Below are 14,255 nucleotides of genomic sequence, written 5' to 3'. Positions count from 1 at the left end.
GAAGAAGCACTGCAAAGTTGCTCGAGGCCTCTCTCTCTTTTAATGTATTACCTTGCATAACAGGCGCATAAAGGTATCCATCAATTCAGTCCCATTCCAACTTTACCCACGGAGATGCCGAAATATATAGAACAGACAAAGGATGGTAGGAATGACGGCATTGAGCGGTACAGGGCAGGGTGTACCATTGCCCCGAAGCATGGACCTCATGAGGTAAGTTGTGGTGGATATCCAGCTAAAGACAGGGTCACTGTTGTGCCCCTGGCGGCCCCGTACCTGGCCGTCTTTCCCGGACTCTTTCCTGCTTGCATTTTCTTTTTCCTTTTTCTTTTCCTATTACTCTTCACCTCGTCCTCCTTCCCATCCTTCCCCTCCCTCGGCTGACGATCGACGATCCTCGCTTGGCTTATCTCTTTTCCCTCAGTTCACAATGGGCAGGATTCTCGCGGCTTTCAACTTCATCTGGTTTATCTTTGCTGCGGATCGATCGTCAAGAGTCCAACCCACTAACTATCTGGCCTAGGGAGGCCCTTCCAACTAGCCAATGCCCGTGGTGCTGGGGGGAGAATCACATCTGCATCGTCAGCCTAGGGCGCCTCTACCTGTTTGTAGGCTAGCAGATTTGAAGCAGTTCAAGCTTTCCGCATTGGTTTTGAGGGTCAAGCTACCCACTTCAGCTACTACAAAGCCCTAATCACCCCTCACTGACCTATCTTGCGACTGCTTGGCTATACCTCTGAGGCCCCGGAGGAGCTCAGAGCTCGACATTGCCGCGATTATTGGTTCAGCCAGTCTCACTAGGGTCGCCAGAACATTTGAGACTGGCCTTTCATTCCCCCATCTCTCGATCAACAACATCCACCTGCGATTTCCACGTCGCATCGCGCGAGCTAGGCATGAGCCGCCCATGTCCGACGGTGAGGTCTGATGTCCGCGGGGTAAACCTTTTTCTTGCTGTTTCCACACATGTTCGTGCGAGCCACTGTGCGAGAGTTTAGGCGATAAGAGACATTCCCGCTCGCCCTCGCTGACCATCTACTTATTACGGTAGGAGACCCCGACCCTTCCGTTCTGTGAATCCTCCCTTCTCCTGCTCAGCCTTGAGGCATACAACTGACCTCACAACACCGTGCTTGTGTGAAATTGAAAGTGGTGCTCGCTACTGGTCAAAGGTATAGTTCTGAGTCCTTTACTATAACGTCGTCTCGTGAAACCGGGTTTCTCAGAACGGGAACCTGGTGGTGCGTTTCTTGCCTCTTGAAGGGATCCGTTGCTCACAAGTGTTTTCTTTACCACCACTACAGCTCTCGTCACCATGCGCAGCTCTGCTCTTCTCCTCGCCTCTGTGGCGTGCTCGACTGCGGCCGCTGAGACTGTTCTCGGTGTCTACATCTTCTCCCGACATGGAGATAGGACTGCGAAGGCAACCCCGCCATCCGGTCTGACCGACCTTGGCTACGAGGTACGCGGATAATTTATGGTTTCTTGCACTTCAGCAAGCTCCTTTGAGAGGATGGAACTTTTACTGAGACGGGAAATTCAAAACAACAGGAAGTTTTCACCTCCGGCACCTACTATCGCAACCGCTACATCACCAGCGATGCCACCCGTGCGATCTTTGGTATCGAGCCCAACGTGGTCAAGCTGTCTCAGATCACGGCCTCGGCGCCCCTCGATACCGTCCTCATGCCATCCGCCATGGGCTTCCTCCAGGGCCTCTACCCACCCGTCGGCGAGACCCTGGGCAGTCAGACTCTCCGCAACGGCACCGTCGTCCAGACTCCCTTGAACGGCTTCCAACTGATCCCTGTCCAGACGGTTGCCAACGGCGCCGGCAGTGAGAACGCCGCCTGGCTGCAAGGATCGACGAACTGCGCCAAGTGAGTTTCATACTCTTCTGTTTCCCTGCATCCTTGAGTGTCCTCTTCCCAGATCAATGGGAGTGGAAACACTGCCCAACCCACTTCATTGGGAAAGAAAGCTCTAAGTTCAGAACAAATGGGAAGATATACCAACGTTCTAACCTTGTGTGCTTCTATGACATAGTGCCCAGATCAGCTCCAACAACTACTTCATCAGCAGCCAATACCAAGCCACCCTGAACCGCACCCAGGGCTTCTACACTGACATGTATCCCTTCGTGAACCGGACCTTCACCAAGTCCCAGACCAGCTTCAAGAACGCGTACACCATCTTCGACCTGCTCAACGTGGCCAGTATCCACAACGCCAGCGTCCCGCTCCCCAACGATGCCGACTTCTTCCAGCTGCGCACCCTGGCCGACCAACACGAATGGGGCCTCGCATACAACGAGAGCGAGCCCATCCGCGCCGTCACCGGCGCCATCATCGCCGCCCAGGTTGTCCAGGCCCTCAACGGCACCATCAGCGGCAAGGGCAAGAACGTGCTCAACATCCAGTTCGGCGCCTACGGCGGCATGATGTCATACTTTGGCCTGGCCAACCTCACGGCCGCCAGCCCGCTCTTCTACGGCGTGCCGGACTACGCCTCGAGCCTGGTGTGGGAGCTGGTGACCAACGCCACGGTTGGCAGCGGCGCCGCGGCCTACCCCTCGGCCGACGAGATCAGCGTGCGGTTCTACTTCCACAACGGCACCACCTCGAACATCAGCGAGCCCGTCGAGTTCCCGCTGTTCGGTACCGGCCGCTCCCCGATCCCCTGGTCCGAGTTCGTCGCGTCCTCGAACAAATTCGCCATCGGCTCGCAGGCCCAGTGGTGCTCCGCCTGCGGCAACTCCACCGGCGTGTGCAGCCCCAGTGCGCTGGGCTCCAGCGACTCCGGTACCGTCGGGTCGTCCTCCAGCTCCAGCTCGTCCGACCACCACGGCAGCGGCATTAGCAAGGCCGTGGCCGGCGTCATTGGTGCTATGGTCACCTTGGGTGTCATCCTCGGTGCGGAACTGCTGATCATGTTGGTCGGCGGGCTCCGACTCGTCAGCAAGCGGAGGCTCTCCAGGGCCGGGAGCGGTTCCAGCGGTGGCGTGGGTGAGGGTGTTCAGGCAAAGGCTTAGATGGTTAGCCTTCAAAGCCGGGGGGTTGAAGTGGAGCAGGGACTTCTCGACCCTGGGCGTGTCCCCAGCCACGTGAACGAGGAACTCATCAAGGGTCAAGGGCCCAGAGAAGGCAAAAGTCTCCTGTTGCCGTGAAGCTATGTGGGTGTCTTGTGAACTGGTTTCATTTGCGAGCACATGGGAGGAGAAGGGACGCAAAGGGGAAGGACAGGAACGGGGCTGCGAGAGAGTGTGAGAGACCCCTTTTCTCGTCTCGTCTTGGACATGTTCTATGCGGAGAGAGATTGTAGGTAATGAATGAGCATTACGAGCTCTCGATTCTTTCCTCCTTGATGTAATCATTTCTTGATCCGACTGGGTCTGCCGTATGGATTCGGGTTGGGCTGGAACAAAGAATCTCCGACCCATAATATATCAGTCGGTTCCAAGGGTCCGACACCTCATCAATAAGTAACTTGTAAGTAATTCCCTCTACCACGCGCAACCTCTTCGTGCTACGCTCTTTAGCAATGCGACCTCCAATTATGTCTCTCAAAAGTTTTCCAACCCCGGCGTAAAAATGCTCCAAAAGCAGTGTCTCGTCACACATACTACTTACTCTGTCGCGTTGAAGGCCCCCCAATGTGCATATGCAAGCAAGCCGGGGCTCAAATAGTCCCACTCTCGCGACCCTGCCGTGGTACGCCCAGCCGGAGGAACAGATCAACTTTTCCCTCTTTAGCACAAGAGCCCCTGTACGGTCAACCCGGGCCGGTGGATCCCGGGGTCGATCTGGGGATGATCCAGCTTCGGCTCAACCTTGGGATTCATCCTCGGACGAGACATGTCACACTCCTCCGAGGGGTCTAATAGAGACGAAGGCTGTTTCGGCGCCGGGGACACTGGCGGGGAGGCGGAAGGAAGATACAAATCGTGCGTGATCCACCTCACCAACGCGGTCGTGTCCTCTGTATTCGCGGCAGTGAGCAAGTGCCGCTCGTTTTCCATCACGTCCTGCATCGCTGCCGCCGTCGAGATCACATCCATGGTGCGGGATTGATGGTTCATCGCCACTTCCGCCCATGTTGACCTCAAGCGCTGGAGGAAATAGTCCGCGTCTCTTCGCGGGGACTGGCAAAAAAAGGAGACGAAGCGTTGGTACTGCATGAGGCGTGCCGTCAACGCCTGGATCGCTTCCTGGGACCCTCGACATTGGCGGCGGTCGCGTCCGAGTTCGTACTTGCAGCTTTGTGATTTCCTCGTACACCTCAGGCAGGGCTGTTTGCCGTCACACTTGGCTCGCGCATGTTTGCATCCATCGCAGGCGATGGTGACGTTGGTCCGAGTTCGTTCGCTATTCCTTCGCGCCGAGGCCACGCTGGGAAACGAGGAATCCTTCGTCACCTTTTGTATCCGGGGTAGAAGAGGCCGCTGGCCAGCATTGGGAGATATCGAACCCAGGTGTTGGTTTCGCTTGCCTGAGTGACTTGTGGACGTTGAGTTAGCGGCGGCGTGTCCCGCCGGTAGTGACACAAACATGTTCATGGCATTGGGGCCTGGAGAGTCGATGGTATGGGGGAATAAAACATGGATCTTCTTCGATCAAAGGTCCTTCGGAAGAACGGAAACGACTAGGAGAGGGCAACACTCGCCGACGAAGCGCATTTTATGACAGTTGATGGACGTACCACTTTCTCTCCGGAAACAAGACCCAGGACGCTCGTGGCTAAACAAGGATCAGATAACACAGGTAGCGGAGAGTGGATATATGTGAGTGCCCGGAAATGTGCTTCGACGCCGCTCGGCGCTCAGGCGAGGAGATAGTTCCCGGCACGACTTGAACGTGGTGTTGAAACACTCGGGACGCACTGATTGGTCCTGACCGCCGTCAAGGCACAAGGGGACTGGGCCAGGAGAAGACTTCCGGGCGTGGAGCGGCGAGGGTGATTTCATCCTCATATTAATATGACGTTTGGTAAACATGGTTTAGCTTGGTATGGGATGGCACGGGTCATGATCTGGGTCTGTCCGTTCTCAAGACGAGGTTGGGGCTGCTCAAACGGATCTGCCTTCCAGAGCAATTGATGGCCAAAAGCCCCAAGGGTTGTGAAATTGATTCCGGTATTCAAGAAGGATGCGCAAGGTTATGATGCTAGTCCTTATACAGTATAGTGCACAGGACCCAGGTCCGGTTCAAGTCTAGCCTTGCTTTGTTTGCAGCTATTAGTCAGGGTCTCCATCCAATAACTGCCCCTGTATCCACATTTACGGAACCACTATCGCAGCCTCTAACCTCTTTCCAGTTAGGAGTCCTTGACAACTGGTTCTCTAGCGCCATGGGCCCATCCCCGGATACATGTCTCCGACTGCAGAAACCTCAAACCAACTTCCCCCTTCGAGGTCTCCAGGCCACATGAGCCAATCATGCTTGGCGGTGGAGTGATACAACACAAAGCCGTTGGTTGAAACTTGACGAGCCCTGCCCAAATGAAGGGTTTTGCGGCCGTCCCCGTCCGGGGGGAAATGGCTCTCTGGTATCGGGAGTGGATGTGCCTCCCATGACCGCATTTGGGACAACACACGTTGCACGTTGTACCGATAAGCGAGTACAATGACTTGGGCGAAGGGCTTGGAATTCAGCCTGGAATGTGGCCTTTACAAGCACCCACAATGAGTGTATCAATCGGAGGTGGGTTGAGGCTGGTCACAGTCAAACGTGAGAGTCTCCTCGGAAGTCAGGCGTCCGTCTCAAGCATCGAATCATTGGCCGTGGAACTTGCTAAGAACAACAACGAGCGACTTACTTGCCTATCTCTGTTTTCTACTCTCTTTGGTGGCAGCAACACGGTCCTTGAGTGACATTCCCACTGCTCACCATGGCCACGATGGTTTCACAGTTGGAGATAACACCAATGCTAGTAAGGCGAACTCGAGCCGGTATTCACGCTCTTTGGATTGGGAGTGATGCGTGAAACTGTTCCTATACTTCTCAGAAGGTAGCCAGGCGATTTCGTCACGAGTCATACCCGTACGACTTCACCATGATGAGGCTGTTACCCACGGCCCCTTCACAGCGGATTCCATCACTGCCTGCCCCTCCTCCTCTTCCTCCTCCTCATATCTCTGTCTATTAATGGTTTGAACTGCCGAACATCACCCAGCATCGACGAACGACGGTAAGAAAACCACGGGAATTCTCAGCAAGAAAGGACTCTGACTAAGTGCCCAAACGAACCATTACCATTCACCATTCAGGCCCCGCGTTCACGAGAAATGGTACCTGACGATCGGCTCACCGCTGAGCAAGCGCTCACCCGGGAGGAATTCGCCGCCTTGACGGTCACATCATCACCCAGTCAGGCTGCCAGTTCAGGGGAGGGCACCTCTATAAAGAGTTCGGCTGAGTCCAGTGACGACGGACGGCCTTTCAGAGCCCAGCCCTCTAGAAATCTCGAGATCACGAAGGACAAGGAAGTCGGCAACATGAGCGAGACTGTGACACAGCACCAAAACCGCCATCTTTGGCTGTCAGCCGAGCCAGAATACGATGTCCCATTTACGACCACCACTACCACCGCCAGCAGGGTCCCCATTCCCAGCAGCGTGTCCGCGCACCACCGCCACTACGACAGCGAAGTCATTATCAGAAGCCCTACGAACATCACCCTCGACGTCACGGTCCGCGTGAGTGGAAAAGCACCCACGCCGGCCCTCAACATCACCCTACCAGCGGGCAAGTGCAGTCTGCTCAGCGACCTCCGGGCGCACATCGCGGCCACGGGCTCCGGCGACGCTTCGACGCTCTGCAGCAACAACGACAAAGACGGATGGCCGCTGGGGAAGCGTCTGCTCCACCTCATCCGCGACCTGCGCAAGGTGACTTTCCGGCTGGAGGAGGACGGGCACATCGCCAAGCTGAACATCACTCGCACCCGGATCGACGCGTCCTGCGTCTTCCCTGAGACCGAATACGAGGCGTGGTATTATCGGAACGTGTTGAGGGGCAAGCAGCGCGTGTACACGGTCGAGGTCAACATTGAAGCTTGACTCCCGCACGAACTGGCTCATGGATCGATAAGGGGACGGGGAGGCGGATTTAAAAGGGTCAAAGTTGTCCTGTCACTCTTGCCCTGATGATTCTTTTCATTCATCGATCTGGACGAGGCCAACTCTTGTCACGCAGGCAGGCACGCAGGCACGCAACAGTCAAGTTCAATCAGACAACATGGACAACGGATGGAAAATCTCGCAGCCTTCCCCTCCTTTCAGTGGGTGAGAAGCAAAGGTCACAGCGGCATTTTGCACGTGCACGGCCGGCTTTCAGCTTTGAGACTGGAACATGTCCCTTTGCTACCATTTGTTTGTAGAGAGTTGCTTTCGAGATAGAAAAGCAGTTACACACGGTAAGAGAAGAAAAAGAAAGGTATCGAGAAAAACAATTGCCCTGCAGATTCATGTCCCTCTGGCTGATTGACTGACTGATTGAGTGACCGACCGAATAACTGCCTACCTTAGAAAGAAAGCAGAGTGCATGCATGGATCTCAGTGGATGGATACTCCGTTGAGAGCCTACATATTCACATACATACATATACGAGGATGGAATGAGGGGGAAGAGAGGGACACGAGATCCATAAGCTTACCAGGTGTGAGTAAACAATACCATTGTGACCATTGCCATTGCCATCACCATCACCATCACCAATGCCCTGTCATCAGATCGGCCGGATCGACAATATTTCCCGTTGGCAAAAATCCCAGTTCCTTGATTCCGTCCCTCCCTAGAGGCCGCGAGATGGCACGCCGTAGGTATTTCCATTCGCGGCACTGCGATTCCCCAATGGGCGTCTCACACTCACACAGTCAGTCAGTCAGTCAGTGATTTAGTGATTGAGTGAGTGAGTGAGTGAGCGAGCGAGTTGACCAGGGCACGGACGCGCTTTCACGCCTATGCTGCACCGACCCCCTTCCCTCCCCCCAACCTCTCCCGTGACTGGCCCGTCATGCGTGGTACATCCATGCCTGCACGACGATGGGGGATCTTCTTATGGCCCTGGCCCTGTTCTGTCCGAACGACAAAAGAGCGGACAGTGGCTGTTGTCAGCCCCGTGGGTGGACACTTCTACCCCCCAGCCAGTTGGACTTGCTGGGGACGACGACGTAAGGGGAGGGGACTGCTTCAAAGGAGGGGGGAGGGAGAGTGCGTCAGTTCGCTCTCGGTCCTCTGTCTGTCCTGCTGTGTGGTACTCACTCGAGATCATTCCCATTGTCTCAGGACGATGATATGTTCTCCGCCATTCAAACCTAACCCTCCCCGGGCCACCAAGAAAACTGGGAGATGTGTATTCGTACCCGACACCTCCAGACCCTCAGGATCCAAGGACGGAGTGAGATCGCACTCCCCTCCTCCTGTCCGCTTTCATGATGACGCCTAATCCGAGATCTCCCTGTCGAATAAATAGAGGGTAGAGGGAGGAAGAAAAAAACAAAGGGTGGGGGGAGGGGCCTCCCTAGGAAGGGTGAGAGGCTGCCGTCGGGGTTGCACGAGCTTATGCATGTATGTGTCGTGTCCTGGCGCGGAAGAAGGATTCTTTGGACGGACGGTAAAATCCATTCGACGAACACTCAAAACCGTAATTACTTATAATGTGATCTGGTGAGACACGATGAGCTAAATACCTGTGCAGCTGGGCACACCTGAATAATGTTCGATCTCTGGGTCACCATCGTAAAAATGCCCTGCTGCCAGAGTAGGTGTACCGAGTACCACGTACCACGTACACCAACCACCTTCACGAGAGCCAACAATGCCATGGCCTGGACCATGTATCCACAGGGAGGCGAACTTTACACAAGGACGGATGCGTGAGAGGAGGCAAGCAGGGCCTTAAAAGCCAGATATGATTGCAAGTAAAGTGCGCAGTTGGCTTCCGTTCACCTAAACCATACGGGAAACGCTCTGTGTGCTGTCCTTTGGGTTCATCATGACCATCTCCAATACCGTCCAGCTCCAGCATGCTAAAAGACCAAACCTCATCTCCCAATTTTCGCCTATATAGTGAGACGGAAATAGCACCCAAAAATCAGAGTGCTTCGGGTCTGGCTTCCTTTAGTCGAGTCCAAAGCAGATCATCTGGCTAGCAGATGGCAAAGGACTAGCATCATCACATGTGTTCCCAACTGTCGATCCCACTGTGACCTTTGCAGCGTCTTTCTTCAGTCTCGTATCTGCAACACCATTCAGTCTGCCTTTGGCCAGTGCCGGCCTAGATTGATGCGTGTCCACCACTTATGCCATTCGCCACTCGCCACTCTTCTTCCAAACCGCTTCCCCCTGAACAGATAATGCAAAGGAAAGCGAACGCCGCAAAGGATGTACGTGTCTGATGCCGAAGCAATTGCGATCGAGAGTGCGAAGTTGTTTGCATAAAAGGCTTATCGCTAGTCTTTTATTGTGTAAATCAAAAGACGCCAAACCCCAGTGTCCTGTGTGTCCTGATTACCCATGTGCATGTGCATTTGTACCAAAATCAGTCTGAAAATGCCACTCCAAGTACATTACGGCACAGGCAAAGAGAGGGAACGGGCGCATGTGTGGAGGCTGTGGCTGTGGCTGTCCTCTCCATTACCGGAAATAATTGGCACTTGGACGGTATCTGTAGCTTTTCGTACCATCTGCACGCGTGTAGATCAATGCGTCGGCGAACAATTCTGCGTCTTCATCGTCATCGTCGTCGCCACCCACATCCGGTTCGATGATGTCGGTGCCGCTCGGAGGAGGCGGCGGTGGACAGAGTTTAGATGGCAGGCCAGGTCGAGCTCCATCTTTCAGAGAGGCATCTTGGCTGTAAGATCCAGGGCTGAAGGACCGTTTGGTAGCAGCCAGTGTGGGCACATTGTATCTAGGACCGAGTGAATCTGGTTTTGGGACACTCGCACTGGGGAATCTGAGCGGGGGCAGCGTAAGACTACTCTCGGTATCTGGAGTCATGGGCCGTGGAGCCGAAGACTGGTTCACCGGTGCTGCGACAGGCTGCGTAGGTCTAGGAGTTGGCATGGTGAATGACGGCTGCGGCCGAGTCTCAAATGACGGCCTTCGAGCTGCAGACGGATTGTATGTAGGTGGTGGAGGCATCGACGTGGTTGGCACAGGTAACGCCGCGCTGCGTGCTCCTGTTGTCGAATTTGCCGAGTTCAAGAAATATTCCCGACTGGCAGCATCTTGGCGAGCCCAGAGGACTTCGGCGGGGTCCCGAGTCTGAGCATCGATCTCGTGCTGAGTGCCAATGCTGTTGCGGCTGACAGATCTGGAGTGGTCGAGGTTGCGGTAATTAGGCTGGGGAGTCCCCTGGTATGAACTCGGGGCATCGTCGCCATCGGCACCGGACTTCTGACGTCGCTTTCGTTGCCGGACGTCTCTTCGGATCCGAACTCGGCAACCCTGGTCGGCTACCATCATGCTGAGAGCCGTGCTTTGATTGAGCCCTGGGAATTTCTTGGCACTGTAGACCTGAAACGGAGTTGACAAAACTTCCATGCGATTGAAGACACCTTCGTGACGCACGGGCGCGGTCAAGGTATCGCAATCTCTCTCCGTGCGGACAAACGGCTTTCCAAGGTCGGCGTCGAGATCATGTTTGACCCCCTCAAAGAGTGAGAACCTGAGTCGATACCAGCCCTCGTGCCTGACAGACAGGTCTGGAAAAATGAAATAGGCCGCCCGTTTTGGTTTCTCGAGATATGCGGCACTGGCTATAGTGACGCCGGCCAATACGGGGATCGCGGGAGGTACGTGCATTTTCCCGCCAGCGATTGGCCGAGCAACTTCCAAGCTCGCATACAGCATGAATGTCGCGTCGTACTGCATTGTGGTGTCGACATCGTTAATGAAGACCTTGAGCTCGACCACCGGCGGCGGGTCGACCGGCCTCCGGTCATTTGATGCTTTTTGCATGTCAGCAGAAACAGAAATACTCATGGGGCTATGCAGAGAACGTACAGCGAGGACCAGATCCACATGCTCGCGCCTTTTCTGGCTGTTGTACGACCTCCAGCGAATATCTGATGCGCCTCCTGTCTATCGTGTATCGAGTGACGCTACTCTTGGTCTCGTTAGACGGTTGCTGCATGTTGTAGGATATCCCACAAATATTGTACGTTCGAATAGGCAGGCCGTCGAGGTAAAGAACTGAAAGTCCCGGGACGAAGAGGCCCGGTATGAAAGGACGTGGTTGAGGGAGGAGCCGACGTAGAGTGTTGATATCAAAGTCGTGTCCTAAGCAGTCCTTGAGTGCTGGCAGGTCTTGATTCGGATCCCGGCCAGTCGCCGGCGTGTCAACTGGTGATTGCTGGTCCTGCCCCTGTTGGTCCCGGGCACTATCCATATTGATGGCGTTAGCGGCATCTCTACCAGCAGTGGCAGCCATGATATGGGAACGAGACGGATTCTATGAACAGAAAGGATACAAGAGAGAGGTAGACAATGCAAAACGACTCCGGGGCTCTGGAGGGCGGACAAAGCATCGAGGATGAATTGGAACCCAACCTCGCAAAATCGCTATTTTGAGTCCGACTTGTCCTTCTCAAAGCTCTCCTTCCCGTCCGGTAGCTCCAGACGCATTTGGTAGACCCAGAAAGCCGGCGGCCGATCAATCACTCCCACGGGCAAGAACACGAACAAGGACCATGGGGAAAGCACTCACCAGAATGCAAATGTCCACCGTGCTTTGGCCACACCAAAAATATCACACGACTCGTTGTTGGCTGGGCTTGTGCAATGACCGGTCCACGAGGACGTCCGAATCTATAACTTTTCTTTTTTTGAGACCAACCAAGAGGCCAAGCCGATGATGTTTCCGGACCACAAGCACTCAAAGTCTGGGTAGCGACAAATGTAGGCAGCCAGAAGCTTAAGTTTTCCGTTATTTGTTGCGCCGTTGAATCCAAAATATTCTCGGTTTCTTCGCCCCCAGAGTCAAGGTAGTGGATGACCTTATCAGCGTGAGCCGTTCCCTGGTGATGTTCCCCAACAATGGTCGATCGCTGGGATTGGGACTTGGTCGCGGACGCGAGTGTGTCTCGGGATAAAATAGCGATAGAGGGATGTAGGGTTTTTGAAGGAGCCAGAGGACCGGGATGGTTCTCGGTCGCTGATTGAGCCGGCACTGTCACGAGCAGGTGTGTAGCGGGTATAGACAACAAATATCCTTTGCCCTGCTGGACCCTCCAATGGCCCAAGGACCGAAGAAGACCTAATGCAAGAAGAGTTCGAGGGTTACAGGGAGTGGGAGGGCAGAGTCAGAGCAATGACTTTGGCCGTCACCCTGCCGATGAAGTGAGCGACAGCGAGGGTAGGAATGAGGCAGAAGAGCTGTGAGGAGGAGTGGGAGAGACTGGGAAGAAGAGGTGCAGCTGGAGATGCAGCGACGTCGCAGCCGGGGAGCCAGGAAAGCCACAGCGCCAGCAAAAATCTGGAAAAGCGGCACCGACAAGCACCAGACGCCAGGACCATGCGCCGGCAACAGCACCAGCATGGTAGGCGAAGCAGCCCAGCGGGCCAGCGGGCGGGCCAGAGACAGGAGGCTATCCCTGGTAGTGCCTTTGGCTTTGGGACTAGCCTTTGGGCGAGGGGCTTCCCCACCGCTCGTACGCCTAACAGGTCAGAATCATGGGCCTCCCACTACTAACTGCCAGGCCATTCCGTTCGGGACTTTGAAGCGGGCCCGATACCCACCTCGAGCTACGATGCTCAATCTTCCTCCGTGAGTCGGCCTCCCCCTCATCTTTGCTTACTGCTGCCAACCCGGTTGTACCACCGACAGGAAAACTCAGGGCATGGATTTGAACCTGCACAGGCACTTCCTGGTCGGCCCATTGGCACCCTCTCAGGGGATGGATGGTGTGGTGGGTGGGTTTCTGTTGTCTATCTAATGGCTAGTGCTAGGCGATCATGCTCGTACTCGCTACTTATTGCTAGTCTGGACTCTTGGAGTGCGGGCTAAATTGCGCACGTTCCCTCGCCCTTGTCCCAGTGCATGGCCGCCATGAACGCTTTGGGGAAAACCCGCTCTGCACTTGACACCCCCTTCGTGCATTCGGTCGGTTATCATCCCCGTCGTGTGGGCCGAACGAGGAGGTTGATTGGAGCTTGAGGGAGGATCCCGTGCAGACAGAAAAGAGGGCTACGAGGTGAGGTTCAGCCGCTAATCGTTGCCAGCCTACCGTATGGCTGCATTGCATTACAGCAAAATTTTTGCGAAAGCGAAAGGAGCATGTTGTGGTTGTGTGAGCCTGTCTCGCCACCACAGCCTCCAGGTGGTGTGGACCTTGTAAAATACGATTTATGGGGTAGGTGAGTATGTATGCATGGATGTACCTGTGTTTGGCGTGTTTCTTTCTACACAGTACAGATGGATTGATGGATAACAAGCAGATTCCGGCAGGATGATTCGGACAGCTGAGGATTCGGTCCGTCCGAGAGAAACATGGTTCCAAATGGCAGGGAGTGGACTGATGCACAGGCCAAGGGCTCGTGTGTTAGGGAGCACGCTCTGGTCTTCTTTTGGCGTGGTTTTGACACTTGATATCGCCTGCCCCGGTGCCCATGATGGATCATGAGCTCCCAAGCATCCCTGCAAAATTGCAACCCAGATTCGTGCGAGCCCGGGTTGTTGACCCTCCCCGGCATCTGCTCGTCGCCAGCGGCGGAAAAAGCCAAACCAGCCAGATGCCCCGTCGCACACGTGCCACTCTAGCAAGGGGACTTTTGTGTGACCCGAATCTGTCACAGATTTTGCACGGTGGACTCCTAAGCTCCTAACGAGTACAGACTGCCTGCACCCACCCTCTCCGAATCTGTCTTGGGTGGTTCTGTCCAGAGCTGGCCGAAGCGGTCGCGAGTTTGTGCAATACTGGAGGGGAAAAAGGTTCTTGAGGCAGGTGACGTGTGGGATCATGCATGCCTCCAGCGAGAGAATTTCCATGCTTCAGTGGCTTTGGCAGGTTTCAGCAAGCCTCCTCAACGTGGTTGACAGGGTGTCCCAGGGACATGGCCGCGGGAAAGGGCGATAGATTGCAGGGACAAACAAACTGGTTATCCGAGGGAGGCCCAAAAGAACAGCCAGAAGAATGGGGATGACAGGCACTGGAGGCATGCCTAGTGAGTCCCCAAGAATGCTAATAATGGCCAAAGTCTCCGGGCGCTGCGGGCAGTCCAGTCCCCCCCGCGCACCTGAACCCGAAACCT

General features: G+C 55.0%; 4 protein-coding genes across 4 annotated transcripts; 2 read left to right on the top strand and 2 right to left on the bottom strand.

Moving 5' to 3' along the window:
* Positions 1-1,315: 1,315 nt before the first annotated feature.
* Positions 1,316-3,031, top strand: AYL99_01696 (hypothetical protein; the record flags this gene model as incomplete). The annotated part of the gene is made up of 3 exons (XM_018833212.1): positions 1,316-1,462; positions 1,552-1,880; positions 2,047-3,031. 3 exons carry the CDS (start codon positions 1,316-1,318, stop codon positions 3,029-3,031), a joined length of 1,461 nt encoding a protein of 486 aa, XP_018699091.1.
* Positions 3,032-3,748: 717 nt separating this feature from the next.
* On the bottom strand, positions 3,749-4,057 carry AYL99_01695 (hypothetical protein; the record flags this gene model as incomplete). The annotated part of the gene is made up of 1 exon (XM_018833211.1): positions 3,749-4,057. The coding sequence occupies one exon, from the start codon at positions 4,055-4,057 to the stop codon at positions 3,749-3,751; it is 309 nt and encodes a 102-aa protein (XP_018699090.1).
* A 2,226-nt stretch (positions 4,058-6,283) lies between these two features.
* On the top strand, positions 6,284-7,057 carry AYL99_01694 (hypothetical protein; the record flags this gene model as incomplete). Its single annotated transcript, XM_018833210.1, has 1 exon — positions 6,284-7,057. One exon carries the CDS (start codon positions 6,284-6,286, stop codon positions 7,055-7,057), a length of 774 nt encoding a protein of 257 aa, XP_018699089.1.
* A 2,578-nt stretch (positions 7,058-9,635) lies between these two features.
* On the bottom strand, positions 9,636-11,436 carry AYL99_01693 (hypothetical protein; the record flags this gene model as incomplete). The annotated part of the gene is made up of 2 exons (XM_018833209.1): positions 9,636-10,954; positions 11,010-11,436. The coding sequence occupies 2 exons, from the start codon at positions 11,434-11,436 to the stop codon at positions 9,636-9,638; spliced, it is 1,746 nt and encodes a 581-aa protein (XP_018699088.1).
* Between the last annotated feature and the right edge of the window lie 2,819 nt (positions 11,437-14,255).

Source organism: Fonsecaea erecta (genome assembly GCF_001651985.1).
Source record: "Fonsecaea erecta strain CBS 125763 chromosome Unknown Scaff1, whole genome shotgun sequence".
In the NCBI taxonomy this organism is placed as follows: Eukaryota; Fungi; Ascomycota; class Eurotiomycetes; order Chaetothyriales; family Herpotrichiellaceae; genus Fonsecaea; species Fonsecaea erecta.
The sequence above is the reverse complement of the archived record's forward strand: the minus strand, read 5'-3'. Positions and strand labels throughout refer to the sequence as shown.